General features: G+C 42.3%; 1 protein-coding gene across 2 annotated transcripts in view; it reads right to left on the reverse strand.

Annotated features, from left to right (window-relative positions):
- Window positions 1-5,946: 5,946 nt before the first annotated feature.
- The window catches only part of LOC134203967 (protein bicaudal C), a 48,046-nt gene continuing 26,504 nt past the window's right edge, over window positions 5,947-27,488 (reverse strand). For both annotated transcript variants that reach the window (XM_062678805.1, XM_062678804.1), the window contains exons 3-11: window positions 25,111-25,160; window positions 24,894-25,043; window positions 24,373-24,825; window positions 24,150-24,260; window positions 23,731-23,838; window positions 22,724-23,596; window positions 22,336-22,669; window positions 22,013-22,281; window positions 5,947-7,265 (exon numbers count right to left, since the gene is read on the reverse strand). In XM_062678805.1, coding sequence (XP_062534789.1) covers window positions 22,034-22,281; window positions 22,336-22,669; window positions 22,724-23,596; window positions 23,731-23,838; window positions 24,150-24,260; window positions 24,373-24,825; window positions 24,894-25,043; window positions 25,111-25,160 — 2,327 coding nt within the window. In that variant the 3' untranslated portion in view covers window positions 5,947-7,265; window positions 22,013-22,033. The remainder of the gene's footprint in view (window positions 7,266-22,012; window positions 22,282-22,335; window positions 22,670-22,723; window positions 23,597-23,730; window positions 23,839-24,149; window positions 24,261-24,372; window positions 24,826-24,893; window positions 25,044-25,110; window positions 25,161-27,488) is intronic.

Consider the following 27,488-nt stretch of genomic DNA (forward strand, 5'->3'; position numbering starts at 1 on the left):
ACCAAAGAAAACAAATTCCACTCACTGAATGTGATGTGGAAACGCGCATTTTAGTAGCTTGCCCGGCTATCTAGGTCAGGACGGGTTGTAAGACAATCCTCTCAACACTAAAGAACGACTAGGAATCAAACTTAAAAAAACTAACGGAACAATCAGACCTAGAAATTTGGTTTTCGTATTCCAATCTACTGGACGGCAAGTATGGTTTTCAAAGATATTTGTATTCGGGGAATTTTTATACAATACTAGCTTTATGTACCCGGCCTTGCTCGGAATTGCCAGTTTGGTTTTCAGTTTTTTCACAATCAAAAAAAGATAAAACCAAGTGGTCAACAGAGTAATTGTGTTAACTTATTGATACTTCATCATTTGATTTAAAGAAAGCTTTTGGAAGCATTGACTGATCTAGAAAAAGAGATCGTTGGTTTGAATAGCCTTATTCCGGGCAAACGTCAATTGCTAAAGAAGGAAAAACATCCACCGATGCTTTATTCCGGGCAAACCCCCATTTTTAAAGAAGGGATCACACTCACCATTGCCTTATTCCGGGCAAATGCCTACTTTTAAAGAAGCAATCACATCCACCATCCAGAAGGAAACAAATGAATCATTGCTTTTCACTGGGCAAACCATGATTCCGATGAAGGGTAACAATTACCATTGTTCTATACCCAGCATGCTTTCTATGAAAGGTTTTTCTGATGCTGTTCATAAATATCCCAAATGCCCTTCATGTCGAATGACCTTAGGCCAAATAGTGTTATGTTAATGGCCTGCTTCATTCAGGGATATGTCATTTTCAGGGAAATGTCATATTCTGGGATATGTGTATCGGTAAGAATCATTTTTGGGAAATATCATTTTCGTTGAAGTCATTTTTGGGGAAATGTTATTACCGGGAAAATGTTATTGTCGAAGATTTGCTATTTTTGAGGAATTCAGGAAATTTGTTTTCGGAGCATTGTACAATGTCAAAGAACCTCGAATGAACTAAATAAGAGGGATTTTATTTTATTTTAGTTTTTAATCTTTGTTAAGGTGTATTTTTAATCTACAGACTAAGTTCAACACCGGAGAGGGATTTTAAATTTAGTCGTTTTCTAAACAATACCCAACCTCAATAACCTCCCGCATACCAAAAGTGTCTCCCAGCCTCTCTATAATAGTTTTGGGCAGAGATTACGTGTTTACAAATTTTGTGTGAGTTGACCCATTCAGTAAAAGGGTATACTAAACTGTTCGTTTACTAAATATACCCTCTCTCTCATTCAGCTATGACACTTCCACCCAGTCTGACATAGTCTTCCTTAAACTGAGAATATGGGTTGCAAATGTGGTGGACATCGGTAAATGGGTTCAAAAGTTATGCTGAATTGACCGATAACTAAACAATACCCCTCTCTCACACCCTCCCTCTTTTAAAATGACCTACCCACATCCAGTAAAATTGTTTTCTTAGGACATACAATATTTGATTCAAATTTGGTTCAAATCGGTCATTAGATTCAAGACATACATTGAGTTGATCTATTGCTGAACAATACTTCTCCCCCCATACCCTCCCTCTTTAAAAGAGCATCCCTAACCACACTATCGTCGTCTCCTTAATATGAAGAATGTGTATTCCAAATTTGGTTGAGAACGGCCAATGGGTTCAGAAGATACACTGAGTTGATCAATAGCTAAGCAATACCCCTCCCCCTTTTCTAAACAGCAATCTTAACTCCCCAATCTTAACTTAGCATCCCTAACCCCCATCGTCGTTTCCTTAAGATAAACAATGTGTGTTCCAAATTTGGTTGAAATCGACCAAGGGGCTCAGAAGGTACACTGAGTTGTTCGATACCTTAGCAATACCCCTCCCCCCACACTCTCCCACTTTTCTAAAGAGCATCCCTAACCCCCCTATCGTCGTCTTCTTAAGATAAAGAATGTGTGTTCCAAATTTGGTTGAAATCGGCCAATGCGTTCAGAAGTTATGCTGGAACATACATACAAACATACAAACATTGAGTTTTATATATATACTAGCTGTATGTACCCGGCCTTGCTCGGAGTTGCCAGTTTAATTCGCAGTTTTTTTCACCATCGGAATTGGAATAGGTCAAAAGGATAATTGTGTTTTCTTATTGATATTTCATCATTTGATTAAAAGAAGGTAGATTACATTTGAAAACATTGACTGATTTTGAAAATGGGATCAAACCCAAAATCGCTTTATTCCGGGCAAACGTCTATTTCTAAAGAAGGAAAAACATACACCGATGCCTTTATTCCGGAAAAACGTCTATTTTTAAAGAAATGATCACATTTGCCGTCCAGAAGGAAACACTTTAATCATTGCTTTTCTCTGGGCAAACCATGATTTCGATGAAGTGTAGAGTTGATCGATCCCTGTCATCTTCGCCTTCTTAAGAAAAAGAATGTTTGTTCCAAATTTGGTTGAAATCGGGCAAGGGGTACAGAAGTTATGCTGGAACATTGGATCATTGCATACCTTGCTTTTATTTATTAATCTTGAATCATTATCATATAATTATCATACCTTTTAAAATTTGGAATAAAGGTTACTCGATTATGGATCACTATGCAATTTGATCATTCATAATCATCAATCATTAATCATATCGATCGTTAATCATTAACCATACACATAGTGTGTCAACATTTAATCACGATCGGTAATCGTTAATCATAATCCAACGGTTTTTCATTATTCATAATCGTTAATTATTGTCAAAAATGAATTTAATCATTAATCATTATCAGTCATCATTTTCAAAAATTATAATTCATTAATCATAATCTTTAATCATAGAGTTGAATGATTTAATCATTTAATCTGCTTAGAATTGGTCCTGGGGTCAGGAGTTACACTGAATTGCCCGTTTTCTAAAGACAACCGCTTTCCCTTTACCCTTCCTCTTTTCTCAACGGCCATTTCACCCCTTTGTTATCTTCTCCTAGGGATAGAAAATGTGTGTACCAAATTTGGTTGAAATCGGTACAGGGTTCAGAAGTTACACTAAATTGCCCGTTTTCTGAACAATACCCTCCTTCAGACCCCTACCCCCTTATCCAAATTTCCCTCCCGTACGATCGGCTCCTCATAGTGAATATGTGTACAAAATTTGATTGAAATCGGTCCTGGGGTTGGGAGTTACACTGAGTTGCTCGTTTTCCAAAGACAACACCTCCCCTATACCCTCCCTTTTTCCAATGACCATCCCATCCCTTTGTTATCTTTTCCTTATGATGTAGAATGTGTGTACCAAATTTGGTTGAAATCGGTACAGGGGTTCATGATTTACTTTGAATTGCCCGTTTTCTAAACAAAACCCCTCCTCCAGACCCTCCCCTTTCCCAAATCCCTCCCATATGATTACCTCCTCGTAGTGAATATGTGTACAAAATTTGGTTGAAATCTGTCCTGGGAGTTGAAAGTTACACAGAATTGTTCGTTTTCTAAACAAAACCCTCCCACCACCCCTCCCCTTTTCTACATGACCATACCACCCCTTTGTTAACTTCCCCTGAGGATAGAGAATGTCTGTACCAAATTTGGTTGAAATCGGCCAAGTGGTTCAGAAGTAGTTAGCGAACATACATACATAGATTGGTTTTTATATATATATATATATATATAATATATATATATATATATATATATATAAAGATAAAGAAGATAGAAGATAGATAGATAGAAGATAGATAGATTGCGGTACCTGATACCCTACCGTGCGCGCACTAGAATATTTTATATAATATAAAATACTAAGGATAGTTCTAACCTGTTTCTAGCGATACTTTTGCGGCGATGTTGCTCCCAGGTTGGCGGTGGTATTCGATGACGTGGCGGGCTTGGCAGTGTTGGCCGGGGAGGCGATGCGATACGGCAGTGCGGTAGTGCTTGGCGGTACCGGTGGTTTCGCCAAAGGCGACGAATGCGCCTTACGACGAGATGAAGCTTGAGGCGACGAATGCGGTGCACGTGGCGAAGATTGCCGATGCATTCACCTGGGGAAACGATGCGATGTGGCAGTGCGGGTGAATCCGCCCTAGGGCGACGACGAGATGAAGCTTGACGGTGCAGGCAATTCCTGGGGAAATGGTGCGATGCGGCAGCGTGTTGAAACTCGAAGGTACAAGGATGTTGACCACGGTGTTCGTTTTTCAAAATGGAAACTTCTTCGCGGAGCAAAACGCTCGTAATGGGCAACCGTGGCTGCGCCGCTGGTGGCAGATGGTCTGGCGATGTCGGGAATGGAAACCCAAAAAACTGGCTACCGTATTCGGACGGGTCCGCAAATAGCTGGCGGTGTGAAAACTGATATTGTCCGGTTCGGAGACCAGAAAGCGGAAATCGATTGTTCTCGACCGCACGAGCTACGATGCTGGTTTCGATGACTTTTCTGCTTCACGCACTGCCCTTCTGAACACCGAAGAATTTTCAGCGGATGTTTTAGCGGGAACCACTGCACTCGCACTTCACTTCTAATGGCGCCATTCAGGTGTTGGTGGTCTTGCCTCCACGTGGTTTGGCTCACGGACGGCGTAGCGCATACGCACGAATTACAAGGAAACTAATATGTTCAAAGGCAAAAAATATGAATCTTATAAAATATGGTGTACTTCAGTGGGCAGGTCATCTAGTGCAAATGTCAGAGATAGAAATGCAAAAAAACAATATTTATCAGACAACAGTATTGATGCCGGAGATAGATGATTGTTAATATAGCAAAAATAAAAAAAACAAGAAATACTTGAAAACCCGCTTCAATCACAGAAAAACAATATTCTTATAAATTTTGGACCTGTTTCAAGATAGGATTTATATACAAAGAAAGGCTACACATATGTATATTTTTAATTTTAATACGGTGTATTGGAGAAAAAATAATAAAAATCGCTTTATTGTAAAAAATAGCCGATGCAATATTTTTAAACGCCCTGTACCTCATTTCTAGTGACCTTGCCTAATTTTTTGTGAAAGAAATAAGAGGTACATGAAACTTCGATAATAATACATTTTTTTACAACGTGTGTCATTTTTCATAGCTCCTTTAATGGCATCGACAGAGGCGAGTACTTAATTGGTATCATATCAGGTTCCTGATTTCCTTAAAATTTATTAAAAATATTACCCGTACACAAGAAACTAAATTCTTCGAAATCAAATGTTAATATCAGGGTTCATAATGCTCACTCAATCTCAGGATGCAGGACAGAATGCTCACTACCGAAATTTTTCAGCGAAAATTGCTTTGCGGGAAAATAAACAGTCTGAAGTGAAGAGTGATAACCATTTTTCGCTAACTTCGATTGCCACGAAGAGTTAGTTTGCTCGTTTTCTTACACGTTAGAGCCTTTTTGTGCCATCACCAATTCAAACGGTAGTAACTTTTGTGACTCATATGAACTATATACAGTTAGCGTGGTAGCGTGGCTAGCACTACGCTACTATCGTTAAAAATCTAGGTTCGAGTCTCATCGCGACCACATATTTTTATAATTGTTCGACGATAATTCTCGCGAAAAATGCGTGAGATGAAAACGTGAAAAAACGAAAAAAGGTGTCATCCAAATGCTACGATTTTGTTTATCTAGCAGGCTCAAGAGAAAAGAGTGGTGAGTGAAAGATGTCGATTCTTCCTTAGCCTGAAAAATATCCACCATATGTTGCGATTGACCGGGAGATCGGATAGACATTTTCCCGCGGACGTTAGCTGGACAATTTCTTTCAAGCAAATCAAAATACATTAATGTTATGAAAGTGGTTCATGCAGTTTATTGATGCTAGATAACTTTGATTATAATAAAGAATGTTCTTTCAAGTATGTATAAACTTTTGCCAACTGTAGTCAATAACATTGCAAACAACTGATAGGTCAACAATTATTAAAGGGTTGATGATTTTCCATATCTTGCTAGTAAATACTCGAAAAATTAAATGCTGAACGATGAATGAACATGCAATTTGTATTTAAAAAATTCTTCATGGCTTACAATTAATGGCAACTGAGCGCACCCTGAATCAGCCCGCTAGTAATGGCTGTTGGCCTTTCCGATTTACCCGTAGAGCTTTGCTCTTACAAATTACAATTTCACGTGTGTTAGCCTAACCGTGTTACAATTTGGCACCGATTCGGGTGCTTCAGCGTATGTGTGCGTGTGTGTGTGTGTATTTGCTTATCTTAGCCTATTCCTAGTCGGCCGAAACGAAACTTTGACCTCGAAACAATAAACTATTTAAAATTGTGACTTTACAAAGAACAATCAAAGTTTCATTTCACCTAAGAAGCAGGAGAAAAGACCCCCTTCGGCTTTCATTATCTCCGACCTCTCTGATGGCGGCAGGCTTTCGAAGCTGCGATGGTTGGAGGCAATGGTGATGAAATTGAATTTTTATTTAAATTACCACGGTCATTGCGAAATCCGTATGGAAACATAATTAGACGAAAGCCAAGATGGTCCGCCCGAGAGTGGTTAAGCTGCGATAATGAAAACAGGCGGATCTTTTTTTCCTGGAACGTTTTAAAACTGAGCTTATCTGAGTGAGTGTGAGTGTTTGACGAGATGCATGCAATTTGTGTGAGGAAAAAATGGGGAAATTTTGCAGTGTTAATTGAATGTAGCAGAAAGCTCAACCCGAGGGGGGGCTGGGAGAGCCAAACGTCCGTTGAAAATGAATAAATATAATGCAGATGGTGACGATGGATGACGGTGGTGCTACCGGTGATGATGTGGTGCTCGCCACCCTGGACGGAAATACGGTGGTCGGATGAGGAAATGTTTTTTTTTTTGTAGCTCGGTGTGATTCGACTGCCAGCAGCCGGAGAAATGTTGCATTTAATTAAAAATATTTTTCTGTTGTGGCACTCGAAAACTTCTTCCTGATCAGGCGAGAAGCGGCACAGAGGCAATCTTTTCCGGATCAATGCCCACAGATGGCTGCCGCATGGATGCAAAATCCGAAAAGGATTTAACACGGATTAAACACTTTCTAGAAGCAGAATCGTCGTCCGGACCCAGGCGAACAAACAAACTCACATGCAATTTCTTGTTCGCCGTAGGCCATTGATTGCTTTCTTGTTCAACCGATTTCAATTGAATCCTTGGATGACATTCGTTATCCGCGCGCCGGCTCGAAGAAACGATTAATTAAAAGCTAGTTTAATTAATTTCCTTCTCCTCGGATGTACACGTGCCGCTCGCCGAAACGCCCAGGGTTGTTTTTGAACTTGTTAGCAATTTCCTTCTAGTACCTGGGAAAGAAAACGTAAAAATAAACTGTCATTGATGGTTCAGAGGCGAATGCCGTATTACATGGTATTCCGACAACGGCATTTATCATACATATAATAATTGATGTTTCATAGTAAAAAGACTTTTTTATGCTGATTATTATATAATATCCCATCCCACTCATTTGGGATGTCAAAGAATATCGTCTAAAAAGTGTAATAAAGGTTTTATTACAATGGTTATGACATATAGCATGCTTGCATAGCACCGTTACGGTAAACTTCGTGGATTGGACACTCATGTTTCTTTTGAAACCTTCATTCTGATTGTTATCAGGAATCAAGGTGGGTAGTGGTCATTAATTTCAATATTAGATAAAATGGCAATAGAATGAGCAATGATGATTATGTTGAAAACCGTGCTCAACTTATTTGAAAACTTAAGACGCGTGTAACGGGGCCCTCCTTAGCCGTGCGGTAAGATGCGCGGCTACAAAGCAAGAGCATGCTGAGGGTGGCTGGGTTCGATTCCCGGTGCTGGTCTAGGCAATTTTCGGATTGGAAATTGTCTCGACTTCCCTGGGCATAAAAGTATCATCGTGCTAGCCTCATGATATACGAATGCAAAAATGGTAACCTGGCTTAGAAACCTCGCAGTTAATAACTGTGGAAGTGCTTAATGAACACTAAGCTGTGAGGCGGCTCTTTCCCAGTGTGGGATGTAATGCTAATAAGAAGAAGAAAGACGCGTGTACCAGAGAAAAAGCTATATAGGGAGTTCTACTAAACGTCACGGTTATTTAGAGGAAACGCGTATTATTTTTACTTTTATTTTATTTAAAATTGTGGCTATTACAGTTACGTTGTTCCTGTGCATGCAGGGTAGAATTCACATTTGAAGGCAATCTTGTGAGTGTAGCGAAACTGTAGAATCATTCATAATTTTCGACGAACCGTATGTACTCGTAAACGTTGAATGAAGATTAGCAAAAACGCAATCCAAAACACATTTTCCACAAACGCCCCATGAAAAATTTTAGTAAATGCTTGGCATATTGATAACATTGCTTATTGAATGCAATACTTTTTCTTTTTTTATTTAGCTTACATCTAAACAGATAACATTGAATCAACAATTTGACGCCACATCCTCCATCTCTCCATCCTCGGTTGCTCCCCACGCTCGCCAAGTCGTTCTGCACCTGCTGATCAGCCCATCTCACTCGCTGCACTCCACGGCTTCTTGTACCTGTCGAGTCAAAAGCGAACACCATCGGTACAGGGTTGCTGTCCGGCGTTCTTGCAACATGCCCAGCCCATCGTACCCTTCCAGCTTTAGCAACCTTCTGGATAGTGGGTTCACCGTAGAGTTGGGTGAGCTTGTGGTTCATTCTTCACCGCCACACACCGTTCTCTTGCACACCGCCAGAGATGGTATTAAGCACGCACTTCTCGAAGTGCTTACAAGTCTCCCCGAGCATGGTCCAAGTCCTTAGCGGTCTTATCGGTCATCGGTGTTATGAGTGTTCTGTACGTGATATTTTTTTTAACTTTATTTTCGTAATTCATCATGGCTGTACATGATAAATATATTTGGTGTGGATATGAATCTCTTTTACCGCATTTTTTCTATAGTCCGTACACCCAACCTACGGATGGCAGATTTTAATACAGTTCTGCATAAGAACCTTGCAGATACTGTATAATAATTGGGCATATACAAAATCTGTATTCTTTCAATACAATTATTGTATTGGAAAAATACAGATTTGTATTATTTTAATACAATATTTGTATAAAAAGGAGGCTTCCGAGCCTCTTGAAAGGAGGCTTCCGAGCCTCTTGAAAGGAGGCTTCCGAGCCTCTTGAAAGGAGGCTTCCGAGCCTCTTGAAAGGAGGCTTCCGAGCCTCTTGAAAGGAGGCTTCCGAGCCTCTTGAAAGGAGGCTTCCGAGCCTCTTGAAAGGAGGCTTCCTGAGCCTCTTGAAAGGAGGCTTCTGAGCCTCTTGAAAGGAGGCTTCTGAGCCTCTTGAAAGGAGGCTTGAGGCCTCTTGAAAGGAGGCTTCTGAGCCTCTTGAAAGGAGGCCTGAGGCCTCTTGAAAGGAGGCTCTGAGCCTCTTGAAAGGAGGCTTCTGAGCCTCTTGAAAGGAGGCTTCTGAGCCTCTTGAAAGGAGGCTTGAGGCCTCTTGAAGAGAGGCTTCTGAGGCCCTCTTGAAGAGGCTTCTGAGCCTCTTGAAAGGAGGCTTCCAGAGGCCTCTTGAAAGGAGGCTTCTGAGCCTCTTGAAAGGAGGCTCTGAGCCTCTTGAAAGGAGGCTTCTGAGCCTCTTGAAAGGAGGCTTCTGAGCCTCTTGAAAGGAGGCTTCTGAGCCTCTTGAAGGAGGCCTGAGCCTCTTGAAAGGAGGCTTCTGAGCCTCTTGAAAGGAGGCTCTGAGCCTCTTGAAAGGAGGCTCTGAGCCTCTTGAAAGGAGGCTTCTGAGCCTCTTGAAAGGAGGCTCTGAGCCTCTTGAAGGAGGCTTCTGAGCCTCTTGAAAGGAGGCCTGAGCCTCTTGAAAGGAGGCTTCTGAGCCTCTTGAAAGGAGGCTTCTGAGCCTCTTGAAAGGAGGCTCTGAGCCTCTTGAAAGGAGGCTTCCTGAGCCTCTTGAAAGGAGGCTTCTGAGCCTCTTGAAAGGAGGCTCTGAGCCTCTTGAAAGGAGGCCTGAGCCTCTTGAAAGGAGGCTTCTGAGCCTCTTGAAAGGAGGCTCTGAGCCTCTTGAAAGGAGGCTTCTGAGCCTCTTGAAAGGAGGCTCTGAGCTCTTGAAAGGAGGCTCTGAGCCTCTTGAAGGAGGCTTCCTGAGCCTCTTGAAAGGAGGCTTCTGAGCCTCTTGAAGAGAGGCTTGAGCCTCTTGAAGGAGGCTTCCAGGCTCTGAGCTCTTGAAAGGAGGCCTGAGCCTCTTGAAAGGAGGCTCTGAGCCTCTTGAAAGGAGGCTTGAGCTCTTGAAAGGAGGCTTCTGAGCCTCTTGAAAGGAGGCTTCTGAGCCTCTTGAAGGAGGCTCTGAGCCTCTTGAAAGGAGGCTTCTGAGCCTCTTGAAAGGAGGCCTGAGCCTCTTGAAAGGAGGCTTCTGAGCCTCTTGAAAGGAGGCTTCTGAGCCTCTTGAAAGGAGGCTTGAGCCTCTTGAAAGGAGGCTCTGAGCCTCTTGAAAGGAGGCTCTGAGCCTCTTGAAAGGAGGCTTCTGAGCCTCTTGAAAGGAGGCTTGAGCCTCTTGAAAGGAGGCTTGGAGGCCTCTTGAAGGAGGCTTCTGAGCCTCTTGAAAGGAGGCCTGAGCCTCTTGAAAGGAGGCTTCTGAGCCTCTTGAAAGGAGGCTTCCTGAGCCTCTTGAAAGGAGGCTGAGCCTCTTGAAAGGAGGCTTCTGAGCCTCTTGAAAGGAGGCTGGAGCCTCTTGAAAGGAGGCTCTGAGCCTCTTGAAGGAGGCGCTGAGCCTCTTGAAAGGAGGCTTCTGAGCCTCTTGAAAGGAGGCTTCTGAGCCCTCTTGAAAGGAGGCTTGAGCCTCTTGAAAGGAGGCTTCTGAGCCTCTTGAAAGGAGGCTTCCGAGCCTCTTGAAAGGAGGCCTGAGCCTCTTGAAAGGAGGCTTCTGAGCCTCTTGAAAGGAGGCTTCTGAGCCTCTTGAAGGAGGCTTCTGAGGCCTCTTGAAAGGAGGCTTCTGAGCCTCTTGAAAGGAGGCTTCTGAGCCTCTTGAAAGGAGGCTTCTGGGCCTCTTGAAAGGAGGCCTGAGCCTCTTGAAGGGAGGCTCTGAGCCTCTTGAAAGGAGGCTTCTGAGCCTCTTGAAAGGAGGCTTCTGAGCCTCTTGAAAGGAGGCTTCTGGAGCCTCTTGAAAGGAGGCTTCTGAGCCTCTTGAAAGGAGGCTTCTGAGCTCTTGAAAGGAGGCTTCCGAGCCTCTTGAAAGGAGGCTTCTGAGCCTCTTGAAAGGAGGCTTGAGGCCTCTTGAAAGGAGGCTTCTGAGCCTCTTGAAAGGAGGCTGGAGGCCTCTTGAAAGGAGGCTTCCTGAGCCTCTTGAAAGGAGGCTTCTGAGCCTCTCTTGAAAGGAGGCTTCTGAGCCTCTTGAAGGAGGCTTCTGAGCCTCTTGAAAGGAGGCTTCTGAGCCTCTTGAAAGGAGGCTTCTGAGCCTCTTGAAAGGAGGCTTCCTGAGCCTCTTGAAAGGAGGCCTGAGCCTCTTGAAGGAGGCTTCTGAGCCTCTTGAAGGAGGCTTGAGGCCCTCTTGAAGGAGGCTTCTGAGCCTCTTGAAAGGAGGCTTCTGAGCTCTTGAAGAGAGGCTTCTGAGCCTCTTGAAAAGAGGCTTCTGAGCCTCTTGAAAGGAGGCCTGAGCCTCTTGAAAGGAGGCTTGAGCCTCTTGAAAGGAGGCTTCTGAGCCTCTTGAAGGAGGCTTCTGAGCCTCTTGAAAGGAGGCTTGAGCCTCTCTTGAAAGGAGGCTTCTGAGCCTCTTGAAAGGAGGCTTCTGAGCCTCTTGAAAGGAGGCTTCTGAGCCTCTTGAAAGGAGGCTGAGCCTCTTGAAAGGAGGCTTCTGAGCCTCTTGAAAGGAGGCCTCTGAGCCTCTTGAAAGGAGGCTTCTGAGGCCTCTTGAAGGAGGCTCTGAGCCTCTTGAAAGGAGGCTTCTGAGCCTCTTGAAAGGAGGCTTCTGAGCCTCTTGAAAGGAGGCTTCTGAGCCTCTTGAAAGGAGGCTTCTGAGCCTCTTGAAAGGAGGCTTCTGAGCCTCTTGAAAGGAGGCCTGAGCCTCTTGAAAGGAGGCCTGAGCCTCTTGAAAGGAGGCTTCTGAGCCTCTTGAAAGAAGGCTTCTGAGCCTCTTGAAAGGAGGCTTCTGAGCCTCTTGAAAGGAGGCCTGAGCCTCTTGAAAGGAGGCTTCTGAGCCTCTTGAAAGGAGGCCTGAGCCTCTTGAAAGGAGGCTTCTGAGCCTCTTGAAAGGAGGCTTCTGAGCCTCTTGAAAGGAGGCCTGAGCCTCTTGAAAGGAGGCTCTGAGCCTCTTGAAAGGAGGCCTGAGCCTCTTGAAAGGAGGCTTCTGAGCCTCTTGAAAGGAGGCTTCTGAGCCTCTTGAAAGGATGCTTCTGGGCCTCTTGAAAGGAGGCTTCTGAGCCTCTTGAAAAGAGGCTCTGAGCCTCTTGAAAGGAGGCTTCTGAGCCTCTTGAAAGGAGGCTTCCAAGCCTCTTGAAAGGAGGCTTCCAAGCCTCTTGAAAGGAGGCTTCTGAGCCTCTTGAAAGGAGGCTTCCGAGCCTCTTGAAAGGAGGCTTCCGAGCCTCTTGAAAGGAGGCTTCCGAGCCTCTTGAAAGGAGGCTTCCGAGCCTCTTGAAAGGAGGCTTCCGAGCCTCTTGAAAGGAGGCTTCCGAGCCTCTTGAAAGGAGGCTTCTGAGATGCTTGAAGAAGGCTTTTGCTACGAAGCTGCTCAGTCATAATCTGAATAATAACATATGCACCAAATTACAACCTACATGTTTTCCATTTTCATGTTGAAGAGCTCGATGAGTACTACTCGTTAATACCATTTTTGGAAAATGGCGTATACGTCACTTTTTCACATTACGGCAGTACTGAGCTTTTCGTAGGCTTTGATGAACTGGTCGCCATGCATATTGCACAATACAAAGTTTGGGGAATCAAGCATATCAAAATTATCAAAGCTTTAAGTTTTTATTGGAAATGCAATACATGCGCCATTGCTCATTTTGTTTGAGGTACCCCCGGGGTCAACGAAGTTACCCCCAGGGATATATGTACCCCAGATTGAGAACCACTGTTGTATACAATTGCGATATCTCGCGCTTAGTTTCATAGGGGCGTAACTGTATTGATCGATTTCTCTTCGTCGATGTTTTCTTTCTATTATTGTACCGAATTGCGCTTATTTGTCGATGATTTAATGGTTTGGTGTGTTAAGGATGATTGTATCTTGCACCAGAATCAATAATCACGATTGTAGCTTTTGAAACAATTGAGTTAGTAACAAAATATAAAATCGATTAAGAGAAATCGATCAGCTACACCCCTATGAAACTTAGCGCGAGATATATTTGTTTCTATGGCTCGTTAGGATTCGAAGAGGTTTTTGCCTCTTTTTACCATTGTTTGTTATCTATTGAGAGCGATTTCTGCAAACCCATAGAACCCATAGAATCCATAAGCACATGCGGTATTTCGAAAAATTTCGTTTCAGGTGGTACGAAACGAAATTCTGCGGAATTTCGCGGAATTTGAGCATGGCGATATTTGATTACTTGAATTCGTTTCGTTTCGTTAATTTGCATAAATTTCGTTATCAAAAACTAGCTTTTAACGAAATTTAACGGTATTCCGCGAAATTTCTAAACTAATTTAAACTAATATCGTACTTCAAATTACTCAAAATTTCAGCTGCGCCGCTGAAAAAATCAAAGTGGCTGTTTTTAAATTTTGTTACAATATGGACGCCTACTATTTACGTAGTCCCATTCCGAGTCGACAAATACGTACTGAATTTTCATCTAGAAGCGTCTTCAGTATTTTGTTGGAAATGTTCAACAGAAAACGATAAGCAATTTTTGGGTTATCCTATTTTTAACGAAAATGCGTCAGATTTAACGCAATTATTAATACACGCGCGTTTCAAATCACTCAGAGACTGAGTGAAATTGTATAACCGTCTCTTTTTTCTCACGGAAATCTCACTCATTTTTCGTTAAAAGTGGAACTACTCAAATTTTGAGTAGTTTTACTTTTTACGAAAATTGAGTAAGATTTGTGTGGGAAAAAAGAGACTGCAATGCAATTTCACTCAGTCTCTGAGTGATTTGAAACGGGTGTGTACGTCAGGCTTACCCGGTAAAAATCGTTTACTCATTAATGGGTACTTTTTGTCTGCTATCTCTTTCTCTCTGCTGAAAAATTTACCCATTTTGGGAGAATAAGTGGATTTACTCATTTAAATGAGTAGATCCACTTATTCTCTCAAAATGGGTAAATTTTTCAGCAGAGGGAAAGAGATAGCAAAGAAAAAGTACCCATTAATGAGTAAACGTGTTTCTCCGTGTAGAGTTTGAATGTTCGTAATAAGAATTAGTTATACTGATAACTTTGTCTTGCAGGTAAAGTTGTGGATCACTAGCGCATTTGACGAAGTATTTTCTGTGAGTCTCTTTCCTACTAAAGGCCTTCACCTCCACTTAGACCTTAAACCAGGTTTAAGCGAGCATGAAGAAGCCCCTAAGGAAAACAAAAGGTACAACATTTCACATTCAAACTACAATTTGAATCTCACTGAAAGTAAGAATATTTTTTTAGAGGATTAAAGATTCTCCATATAACCTAGACCGATACAAATATTTAAAATCTATTTTGTCTCCTCCCCTCCCTCGGATTTTTTTCGCCAAAAAATAATATTTTGAGGGGGCAACAAAATAAAAAAATAGTTTTGAGGATTTTCAAAACATTCTTTAACAAATCCACCTTGGCCTTTCGGAGACCAGTAGGACAAAAAGTTAATTAAATATTTGTAACGGCCTTATTTGTGATTGTGATATAACAGCGAATTAATAAAATATACATACAATCCTTAAGACGGTTCCTATTTGCAAAATATGTATGTAACATTGCAGCGTCGTAGGTATTTCTAGAACTTTGTATGGAATTTGTCAAAGTCCAGAACGGATTGAAAGATCAGTAGAATTGGTGAAAGTAAAGACTCATGATTGCCTTCAGGTTCAGCTCATACTGTCATTAGTAGCTGTTTCTTGCACCTAATTGAAGAAATCGACTTACTTTATAGTACATCACGTAGAAGAGGGATTTAAAAAACATGACAAATCATAGCGCATAGTTTCATAAGGGCATAACTTCATTGATCGATTACTCTTCATCGATTTTTTTCTTTTCGTTAATATCGTAAAAGATTCAAAGCTACAATCATGATTGTTGCTTCTGAAGCAAGATGCAACCATCCTTTACCACTTCAAACCATGAAGTCTATGGCAAACTGTCTAAATTCGCTGCATTGTTAAAAAGAAAACATCGATCAACGCAGTTACGCCCCTATGATCCTAAGCGTGATCATGATGTCAGATGGTTAGCAAACCTCTGATAGCTCGTGCTGATTGATTTGTGGATACATTTTGCAAAAATAATGATTTTCAAAACATTCTTCAATAAACCCGAGGAGTTTTTTGATTTTTTTCATTTTCATTTTTTTATCACCCCCGCTACCTTCACACCCTCGACCTTCCGGAGATCATTAGGACATCATCTAAATTAAATATTTGTGAAGGCCTTATTGTATTTCCTAAAAATTAATTTAAATTGCGTACATCATCAATTATTCAACAAAAAATTCCCGGAAAAAAATTAAAATTTCGTTTTGTTTCGGAAAAAATCGAATTGAATGGACCTTGATTTCATATCGTTTCGAGGTCTCGAAAATAATTCTATATTTCGTTTCGGTTCGTTTCGAATCAATATTTTAATTTCGTTCGTTCCGTTTCGCCAGGAACAAGTGTATTATCGCATACCCTTACCCATTGCGTATAGGGCACTGCACGGAAACATTTCTTTCTCTTTCGTTCTTCATAAATTTTGACGTTTACTGGCCTTGTTGTTTTCTAATTTCTTTGCAGCGAAAAAGAGACAAAGCAGTCCGTGCAGTGCCCTATACCGTCAAAACAGACTATTTGGCCAAATGGGTGATTCAGCCCAAAAAAATTAATGATCAAGACCAAACATTAAATCAAATATGTCGTTTAAGGAAGGCTATTTACGAACAAGCCGGACATGTTATTCGGTCGAAAAAATAAAGTACTTTAAACTGGACGTTTTGCGGGGAAGGATCATTTTGCCGAATGCCACTCGGCTGAACAAACCATTAACTTCCGCCGAATGACTTGGCGGAATGTACCATTTCGTGGAATATACTATTTTTACTATATTAATAATAATAGCTTGGTGTTCATTCAGCATTTCTACAATTATTATCTGCGAGGTTTCAAAGCCAAGTTACATTTTTTTTTGCATTCGTATAACACGAGTTTAACTAACACTTTGAAACTTTTATGCTCAAGAAAGTCGAGTAAATTTCTAATCGATAAATCTCCTAGACCGGGCCAGAAGTTCAACCCAGCATAGTATTTCTCGGTAGCCACGCATCATCACGTACAGCTAAGGAATGCATCCCATAATATGTAGAACTAGTTTTCGAAATTTCAATTGCCCTTTACAAACCCTTTATTATATCTGGCATACGGGCCAGATTTAATGGGGTTATTATCTCTAATGCTTTATTTCTCCCTTACGCCTTACGTAATCATTAAAAGATTGTATTTTATCCTCCTTTCGCTTTTTACTGTGCAGACGCTACCATTTAATATTTTAGTAAAAAACGGCTACTCAGTCTAAATTTAGTAAAACGAGTATGTTATTTACCCAACGTTTCGACACGGGGATTGTGTCTTCCTCAGGGGGAAAATATTGAGGAAGACACAATCCCCGTGTCGAAACGTTGGGTAAATAACATACTCGTTTTACTAAATTTAGACTGAGTAGCCGTTTTTTACTAAAATACAAAAGAAACAGTCGTCACACAAACAGTGCTACCATTTAAAGAAGACATTACCCCTTCCTTCGCGTTATACCGGGCAGAAGCATCCATTTATAGAAAGCATTACTTCTCTTTCGCCTTTTATCTGGCAGACGCATCCATTCAAAAATGGCATTAGCACTCCCTCCACGTTATGCCGAGCAGACGCGTTATATTACTGAAGGCATTATCAACTTCTTTCGCCTTATACCGGACAGACGCATCCATTCAAAGAATGCTTTATACCGGGCAGATGCAATAATTTATTGAAGGTACTACCTCCTTTCTTATCTTTATACCGACCAGATGCGGTCATTTAAAGAAAGCATTACCTTCTTTCATTGCTTTACATCACAATCCAGAAGAATTTGTATTGTATTGCATGTAATTAAGCAGAATTCAGTTAATATTTCCATGTTAATTATTCTAACCGAATTCCGCCAAATGACGTTCCGTGGAATGACTTTCGGTGAAAAAGTACATTCCGTGAAATATCTTTCGGAAAAAAGGTGTACTCGGCGAAATGTGTTTGGGAGATTTGGTTCATTCCGCGAAATGTCGTACTACGAAAAAAAAGTCCGCGAAATGTTTTTCGGGGGCGAAATAGTATACAAACCATCTGGCCGAAAGTTAATAGGCCGAACGGGTCATTCGGCCGAATATGTCATATGTCCGAATAGAACATTTGGCCGAACAGATCATGAGGAGTGAGAAATGAGACGTCTCACATCTCATTCGTCATTTCTCACTGTATAAAACGAGTAGTACGAAGTGTGTAGTGAGACGTTTACAAACCAATTCGTGCTACTCACTTTTCACAGTGAGAAGTGAAAAATGAGGAGTGAAAAATGAGAATTTAGAAGTGAGAAGTGAGACGTCTTACTACTCACTTATCCCTTCTCACTTTTTGCTTCGAGAAGTGAGTAATGAGAAATGAGTAGTCAGACGTTTCAGTACTTACTCCTCATTTCTCACTTCTAACTGTAAAAAGTGAGAAGCGCGAATTGAGAAGTGAGATGTCTCACTCGCTTCTGTAAAAAGTTAGAAGCGAGAAGTAAGTAGTGAGATGTCTTACTTCTCACTTTTCACAGTGAGATGTAAGAAATGAGAAGTGAGAAGTGAGTCGTGAGGCGTCTCACTACTCATTTCCCGGTCCTAATCTCTCACTTCTTACTGTGAAAAGTGATTTTATCACATCATTTATCACTTATCACTTGTCACTGCGTAAAGTGAGAAGGGAAACGCCTCTGTTCTCACTCTTCGCTTCTTCTAACTTCTTTTTTCTCATTTTTTATAGTAAAAGATATGAGACGTCAAATGACACATTCGGTCGAACGACCCATTCGGCCTAATGACCTGATCGGCCAAACGACCTGTTCGGCCAAATAATCTATTCGGTCAAATAACTTATTCGGCCAAAGAAAGGTTTTGGCCAAATGACCTATTCGGCCAAATGATTTATTCGGCCAAATGACTTTTTTGGCCATATGCCTTATCAGCTAATTGCACTTTTCGGCCAAATGACCTATTCGGCTATATGACCCTTTCAGCCAAATGACTTTCGGCCTAATGGTCTGTTTGGCCAAATAGTATATCCGGCCAAACAACTTTTGGCCTAGTGGCCTTCGGCCAAATGGCATTCGTCCGAACAGTATTCGGTCAAACGGCCCTTCCCCTTTTCTTCAATATACCCGTTCAGTCATACAACATTTTCGGTCATATGACCCGTTCGGCCAGCTTATATTTTCAGCCGTTCATTTTGTACGACAGCCGTTATAGAAAACTGTGTCAATATATAAATAAATAAAATTGTTGTAATTGTAAATTGTCACAGAAACTTAGTTCCAATTTCCACGAAAAATTTCTCCAAAATTCAGCGAGAAACTCTTCGGGAAAATTTGCACGTAAATTCTTCAAAACTTTCAAGGAAAATTGTTCAGGGTTACCATGCAAAATTCTTCCAAATATCCAAGTGGAATACTTCCGAATGTCCAAGGGAACTTTTTTCCTAATTTCGATGGAAAATTCTTTCGCATTTCCACGAGATATTATTTCAAATTGTCACGGGCAGTTCTTCCTAAGTTCGACGGATTTTTTTCACTCATATCAACAAGAATCAATTCCAAATTTTCATGGGAATTCTCCTGAATTTATTTATATATCGACATATAAAGGCGGCGAATGTGAGCAGTTAGTGGAAGAGAAGAATGCAGCATGGGCGAGATTGCTGCAACACCGCACGAGGGCGAACGAGGCACGATATAAACAAGCACGGAACAGACAAAACTTAACTTTCCGGAGGAAAAAGCGCCAGCAGGAAGATCGAGACCGTGAAGAGACGGAGCAACTGTACTGCGCTAATAACACACGAAAGTTCTAAGAGAAGTTAAACCGTTCACGTAAGGGCCACGTGCCACAGCCTGATATGTGTGAACGCGCGCAGGACATAATTTTACCAGCTCCGGATCTCCAGGAAATCCAGGAGGAGATTGGCTGGCTGAAGAACAACAAAGCCCCTGGGGTTGACCAACTACCAGGAGAGCTATTTAAACACGGTGGTGAGACACTGGCTAGAGCGCTGCACTGGGTCATTACTAAGATTTGGGAAGAGGAAGTTTTGCCGCAGGAGTGGATGGAAGGTGTCGTGTGTCCCATCTACAAAAAGGGCGATAAGCTGGATTGTAGCAACTACCGCGCAATCACATTGCTGAACGCCGCCTACAAGGTACTCTCCCAAATTTTATACCGTCGACTAGCACCAATTGCAAGGGATTTCGTGGGGCAGTATCAGGCGGGTTTTATGGGCGAACGCTCCACCACGGACCAGGTGTTCGCCATTCGCCAAGTACTGCAGAAATGTCGCGAATACAACGTGCCCACACATCATCTATTTATCGACTTCAAAGCCGCATATGATACAATCGATCGGGACCAGCTATGGCAGCTAATGCACGAACTCGGATTTCCGGATAAACTGACACGGTTGATCAAAGCGACGATGGATCGGGTGATGTGCGTAGTTCGAGTTTCAGGAGCATTCTCGAGTTCCTTCGAAACCCGCAGAGGGTTACGGCAAGGTGATGGTCTTTCGTGTCTGCTATTCAACATCGCTTTGGAAGGGGTAATACGAAGAGCAGGGATTAACACGAGTGGTACAATTTTCAATAAGTCCGTCCAGCTATTTGGCTTCGCCGACGACATAGATATTATGGCACGTAACTCTGAGAAGATGGAGGAAGCATACATCAGACTGAAGAGGGAAGCTAAGAGGATCGGACTAGTCATCAACACGTCGAAGACGAAGTACATGATAGGAAGAGGTTCAAGAGAAGACAATGTGAGCCACCCACCGCGAGTTTGCATCGGTGGTTACGAAATCGAGGTGGTAGAAGAATTTGTGTACTTGGGCTCACTGGTGACTGCAGAAAATGTCACCAGCAGAGAAATTCGGAGACGCATAGTGGCTGGAAATTGTACGTACTTTGGACTCCGCAAGACGCTCCGATAGAATAGAGTTCGCCGCCGTACCAAACTGACAATCTACAAAACGCTCATAAGACCGGTAGTCCTCTACGGACACGAGGCCTGGACGATGCTCGTGGTGGACCAACATGCACTTGGAGTTTTCGAAAGTGCTGCGTACCATCTATGGTGGGGTGCAGAAATCGGACGACTGCGGTGGGCCGGGCACGTAGCCAGAATGTCACGGGCACAAGAAGGCGAGGTGCGCAGCGAGCAAGGTGGATCGATCAAGTGGAAGATCACTTGCGGATCCTCCATAGACTGCGTGGTTGGCTACGTGTAGCCATGAACCGAGCCGAATGGAGAAGACTCTTATATACCGCACAGGCCACTTCGGCCTTAGTCTAAATAAAAAATAATAATAATATAAAGGAAAAGTCCCATTGGAATGTAATATAATTTTTTTGTACATTCAAAATTATTTTCAGTTGAAATTCAGAAGAATTTCTACTTGAAAATAGAAGAGATTCAAACCAAAATCTTGGAAAAAAGTAAAGACCTGTTTTTTGTGTTATTAAAATTCGGATAATGCTTTCTTCTTGATTTTGCATTGACAATTTTCAAATTAGGGGTAGATCCCCCAGTGCCGGACACATAAGCCATTTAACGAAAAACTCTCTAATTATCCGGATTATGTTCACTTGTACACCATATACACAAAATATGATCATTGATGATTCATACAAACTATATTTGATCATTTGAACACGTATTTGGACGATGTATTTTGATGATGAATTTTGGTGAAAAATTTTGACGGTTCAGAAAAGTGTCTCCTAGTACCGGACACTATTGCATCATGTTCAAATATTACCAAGTTCTCGTTACATGAGTAAAGGCAGCATTAAGAATAGTAATATTTCTCACTTGCTTCAAGTTGTAGATATTAACACGTGTTAGTAGATAGCATACTTGACTCTCCAGCTAAATTTCTTATATCCTATTCAAAACTCCCACCATTTTCAATGGCATTCTCAAATTTTGTTTCTGCTTATTTCTGTGGCTTTCTGAAACCCTTGCAAGAAAAAACAATTGAATTGAAGTAAGTTTAACAAAACAGGCGCAAAGAATGGCTATTTGATCACATAAAAAAACTCAGTGTCCGGACCCGGGGGACAGCTACCGGATACATAAATTGATTTTGCCCCACATATACATTATATATCTAGCAAATCGTGAACACTATTTAAAATATGATTAATATTGAACATCTCGACATAATCAGAATGCATTCGATTGATTTTAAAATTGTTGATTCAAACCTTCAAAAGTAAGGCGAAAATGAAAATTTTTGACATTATTGTTCAATTTTAAATTTTGTAAAAAGTTTACAACATGAGGATCTGATATACAATGCAGGCAAAGAACTTTTCAATATCTTTCTTTTGTACTAAATAAGATGATGGAGGGATCTCTGCAAGTGCCGTTTTTAGAAGTGGTATTGGGAGGTGTCCGGCGCTGGGGGATCTCCCCCTATATATCCTAATTTTTGTTTCTTCCAGGCGTTTTAAGTCTAGTAATTAATGTACGTTATTCAAAGAGTCGCGAGTTAAGCCAACCGAAAAAGATGGTTCTTCACTTATGGGCAACTCCAATGCTCTGCTCACATGGAAACTTATAGATACCCCCATGCGAATTTTCCGATTGTTGTTTAGATTCGTTAAAAATGATTAAGGTTTCTTACTCACCACCATCATCGCACCAACATCTCATTGACCGCTGGAGGTACGTCGCTCCGCACCCGGAGCGGCTGATCCGGAAAAGCGTGACATCGACGACGAAGACGATGCCGGAGACATGTTGGCGAATGGGTTCCCGTGCTGGCGAGTGTACAGATCATGAATGGCCATCAATATACGGCGCCGGGCGCCCAACGGTCTGATGTCCAAGTTCAGCAAGTCTTGATCGGTGAGCGTCTGGAACACGGTCATGTCGATTTCACCGTTGATGAAGTTTTCTAAGGGAGAACAATAATTATTAACAAACATCGATAGGATTTCGTTTAACTCACTGATGTAATGCTCCAGGCCCAGGCTGGTCAGGATGGATGTAACGTCATTGTACTGCGATAGCTGCTCACGTTGGCGCATCGGAGTGACTTCGATCATCGTGGTAGTCATGTTGAGGCGTGACTCGTTGCCGCTACTGCTGCTGCTGCCGCTGTGGTTAACCCAGCTCAGGTCGCATGCTTCGAGCGGAGCCGGCGAGGTTTGACTGAGGCCCAAACCCTGCCAGGACGGTGTCGGAGTCCTGAGTTCGCCTTGCTGCGGTGGAAGGTGCATCGCTTTGTAGCCGGCAACAACACGTGGGTCAAAGTTGAACACGAAAGTATCGTTGAGTGTGCTCTATGGAAAAAGTGATTTGTATTGATATGTATTTTTTGCAGTTGAACAACAAACCTTCTGCTCGTAGGCCATCGGCGTCCGCTGGTCCGAAAGGTCCGTCTGGTACTGGGGACTGTCACTATAGCTTAGATGGCGGCACCGGTTCAGCGCTGCTGCACTACCCATTCCATTCGTCTCGGGCGAGCTGTTGATCAGCGACGAAGAGGCCGATCCCGAAGAGCCCGGTAATGATTGAAGTTGTTGATCCAGCGAGCTGTTACTGCAGTTGAGACTGTGATAACCACTGGAATGGTCACCCCCAGCGCTGCTGTTGCTAGTGTTTTGACACGGGATGCCAGCATCCGATACTCGACCACCCAACTGTACGCGATGGTTCTGCTGTTGTGCCCCGGGGACTTGCAGATGTGTTGGCCGCATTGAATTATTCATAGCATGCAATTGTGGTTTTCCCAAGCCCGGAGGCATTGCCAACGGGTGGTGCATTTTCGAGGTTCCCATCTGGAGGTTTTGGAACTGGTTGCGAATTTGATTGAGAGCAAATTCCTGAGGTGGGGTTGGCGAAGGCCATGCGTTCGACGCAAACGGAATTGGGTTGATGGGCGACAAAGGGGAGAACGGTTGGGGAGTTGGTCCGGCCAACAATTGCGACACATTTTGGGAATTCTGTGCTTGCTCGTTTGGTCCCAAATATGATCGGGGGACTTCCGCTGCCACTTTGGGCCCAGTGCACTTAAGCAGCTGGTGGCGGGCCTCGTATATGTTGGAAATAAATTTCTCAATTCCCTTAATTACGATACAGAGGGTGCTCTGCCGTGATTTTTGTCGAACCGAAATGAAAACATCATGCGAGTACATCAGCTTGGCAATCTCTTCAGAGTCGACGGTATTCTCCGGGTAATCGAATATTAACGCAATTGGAAGGTTTCCCTGTGTTTAATTGAAAATAAATTTTCCATTACAATGTGAACTGATATCCGGCTAGAAGACGATCAAAACAATTAAATAAAGGATGCAAATTGTGTACTTCGATTGCACTCCTTCCAGGAATAGAGATTGCTTACTATTAGCTGCTGTCTGGCCAGATAGACGCCATTTATCGTTCCGGTAATGGTCACCTGGGAGCGCTTGATTGGCTTGATGTTCACATCGTTTGCATCGGGAAACATTATCTATATGGAGACGAGATAGAAAAGCAAGATACAATGATGGTCCATGATATCTGGTTGGCACTTACAGGCAATGCAATCGACTATAAATGGAACAATTGATGGTTCATGCATAACAAAGTAGCGTTTGAACTCCAGTTCCACTGGTATAGGATAGGAAAGTTAATTGTTTTCCTACGCAAACTATTTCGTAGCTATTTCTAGTATTAAAATTATAAGTAGTCAAAGGAATAAACAATCATACATCGTTATTGTGGAAACGCAACAAATTTTCCCGTCCTATTAACCCATCTATTACAATTCTGTGAACTCACTTGGGTTCCGGTTCGGCTCATAATTTCTCGCAAGTTGCCCGAGGCTCGCCCTAACACAATCGGATGATGCTGGGTGGATATTTCCAGCTGCATCTGAACGGGTATCTGATTCTGAAGAAGTACACGGGAGAAACGAAAAACAATTTATTGTGGAAATTGCAATTTAGCCATTAAAATTCATAATCGAGCCGTCGTTGCTTCAGATTGTAGTAAAGAGATTTACCGCAATGTTCTCACACATGAAGTCCATCAGCCGGCGGGTGGCCTCCTTCACCTTCAGTTCTTCCTTCTCCGAGCCCTTCACCAGTACCAGCGAAGAGTGCAGCTTCGGTCGGGTGGAAAATATGACCTGCACGTTGAATTCCTTCTCCACCTCTTTAACAAATGGCGTTTCGTTGTCCGGGGGAGCTTTACCCGGAGCCAGAATCGGCAGTTCAAACGAGATCAACAGAGGCGTCGATATGCGAACCATCGCACGTGCCCGCTCGACGCCCTCCATGCTGCCACACAGCGACACTTGGTTGCTCTTCTCCGTTGGATTCGATCGGTTCGAGTCCGGGAAGTGGATGTGGGTCGCCGTTTCCTCCATGATGCGCTTGATGTTGTTACCCCCACGGCCGATTATGAACGAGTGGTCCGTGTAGGATACGTCCATCTTCATAATGACGCGACTCCCCTGTTTGCGAAACAATTGTTCGTTGAATAGGCTGTGAGCAACGCAGATGGAAAATGATTTCAAATTACCCGGGAGTCCAATCGGGCCATCACTTTATCCTTGGCCTTCAGCACATCGGCCATCTTGCCGACGATGCGAATGTGCGGATCCTTTTTGGTTTTCGCACCGATTTTCAACCGACATGGCCAGCTGACGTACGTAGTAGTTTCCTCCATAATCTGCGGGAATTGAAAGGTCGGTTATGAGGTCGGTCGATGAAAAATGCGCGTAAAAAAGAAAACTTACATTAGTGAAGAACTCCTCAGCACTATTCATTCCTTCTGAATATGTTTCAACTGAAAATAAACATCATTATTTATTTATATCATAATGCCAATTTAAGATGGATCATGGCATGCCATGGTTATGAAAGGTACCGATGCTGTCAGAATTGGAATATCTGCCATTCGCATATAAAATCGCGTTCCGAAGTTGCAGGACTCATCAATTGATATGATACATGGCCGTTCTAGTCTCAAGGAACTTGGGTTAAATGCGCATCCCTTGTCGGATCAAACATAAGAGAATTTGCCGTTATGGAAAATTTGTAAGGAAAATTTCCCGGCAGTGGAACCCTTGATAATTATGGACCATCTAGAATTCAGAGTTCAGTGTTTCAGAGCATGATACAATTATACAAGCTTTTACTTGTACACTACAACAGGTACGCTTCGTGTATGGATTTCGAGAGAAAAATAACCTCGCTAGTTCGCCATTCTGGTTCTAACTCAATTGAATATAAAGACTTAGTATGCTCGATAAAAATGAGATAAATACACAAAAAATGGTTGCCAAAAATTTATTTTAGGCGGATTTTCTTCAAAATTTAAGGAAATAAACTACAACACTATGTGTAGGTTTCTATTTTATTAGGTTGATAAATTTCCTGTCCATGACTGAATGACCGCGCTTCGTCCTTGACATCTTTCATTAGGTTTTGTACAATGGTTAGGCCGACTTCTTTTGATATTTTTTTCCTACAGTTTCTTCAAATCCAGCTCGTTCTCGAATAACGTGCCTAATATTTTCCAATAGTACGAAATTTTGACAACATTGTTATTTCTGTACCAGTCTAACACCGGCCGCGCGTAGTGACAGGATGCTAAATTCGACCAAATAGCATCTCGCCTCCGTGAGACTGCTGGATGACCAGCAGGCACTTCTGGAGGCACTCATCTCTTGATTGATGAACGACTGACACATCTTACCACACCCACATATGTTACCAGCGAAGTGAAAAGCCTCATTGCAGCTGCGTAAAAGGTTTATTACGGATTTCGTAGCAAGCTTACGTCCCGCAGTCTACGGTTAGACTCCTGAGCGAAAATTATTCGCTCAGTCACGGTCCCTCATCATACAAAAAACACCCGCATGCTTCGATATTTTATAATAATTGTTTTGTAAATGTTTTGATCATTTTGTAAATATTTGCTTGTCATATTACGTCGACTTGCGTTTCTGCGAACAATAGGGCAAGACACCCAGAAATCGCCCTCCCCCCAGTTTTCGCCCACCTTCTTTAAAACTTTCATTTCTCGAAAACTAGTTGCTGGAAACAGTTAAAGCTCAGGTTTTTTCATAATTGATTGATGCTTGTATGGAAAAACTTTAACTGTATCTGTTTTCAAAAACTAGTTTACGAGAAATTAAGATTTTAAAATAGGTATGCGAAAACTGGGGGGAGGGCGATTTCTGGGTGTCTTACCCTATCGGATATTGATTTGGATAAGCAAGTTTCAAAGGGAATAATAGATAGCCTTATATACCGCATATAGGTAAGTGTTCAAGAACAGCTATGCTTCTAGTTTCTAACTTCTTCTATCTATTAACACATGGGCACTGAGAAGAAACGGAAAGCGAGATGGAGCTGAATAGGAAGCGACGTCAATGGCGACGCATGGCTATCTGGATCAGGAAACGGACACAATTCTTCGGTTCGCTTATCCCAACGAATACGTTAATGTAGATGTTGTCGCGGACTGGAACGCAGAAGAAATAAATTCAATTTCTGACCGTGATGACGCTGATTCGATTGAGAGTAACTTAAAATAACTACTTAGAGTAACTGAAAATTGCGACTATGCCCAATCAAAACTTCCTGATGGTTTGTACGGCTGTTGGCTCCTCGTTGCGGTCTAAAAGTTCAAGGGTCAAACCTCAAGAAAAGATGCAGGTAAATGGGGAGTCTCTGGGAATGCTCCAAAGGAGTTTGTGAAAAACTGTTGGTGCAGGAACCCTATTTTCGCAAGGGTAGCTTCTACCTAGGTAACCTAGTGAACCCGGTTTTTGCTGCTTTCAGTAATGAAATGGCAAACTCTCGATCAATGCCGCGTGCATGTGTACTTGTTAACAACGCTATCGTTGCTACACTTACATATCTCTGAACTAACAACCAGAGTTGTATGTGCTGTCACAATTGATGCAACTGGCGGATCCCCCGTCAGGAAATACGCCTATTGTTAGGTTTATTTACCACATGATGAACCATCCCCTACGGATGCTTTCAAACAAGTGGTCAGTTATTGCACGTCAAAAGGCCTTCCGCTAATTGTCGGTAGTGATGCTAATGCTCATCACGTCATCTGGGGTAGCTCGGATATCAATCTGAGAGGCTCCAGCTTGAT

This window comes from Armigeres subalbatus, unplaced genomic scaffold (genome assembly GCF_024139115.2).
Source record: "Armigeres subalbatus isolate Guangzhou_Male unplaced genomic scaffold, GZ_Asu_2 Contig302, whole genome shotgun sequence".
In the NCBI taxonomy this organism is placed as follows: Eukaryota; Metazoa; Arthropoda; class Insecta; order Diptera; family Culicidae; genus Armigeres; species Armigeres subalbatus.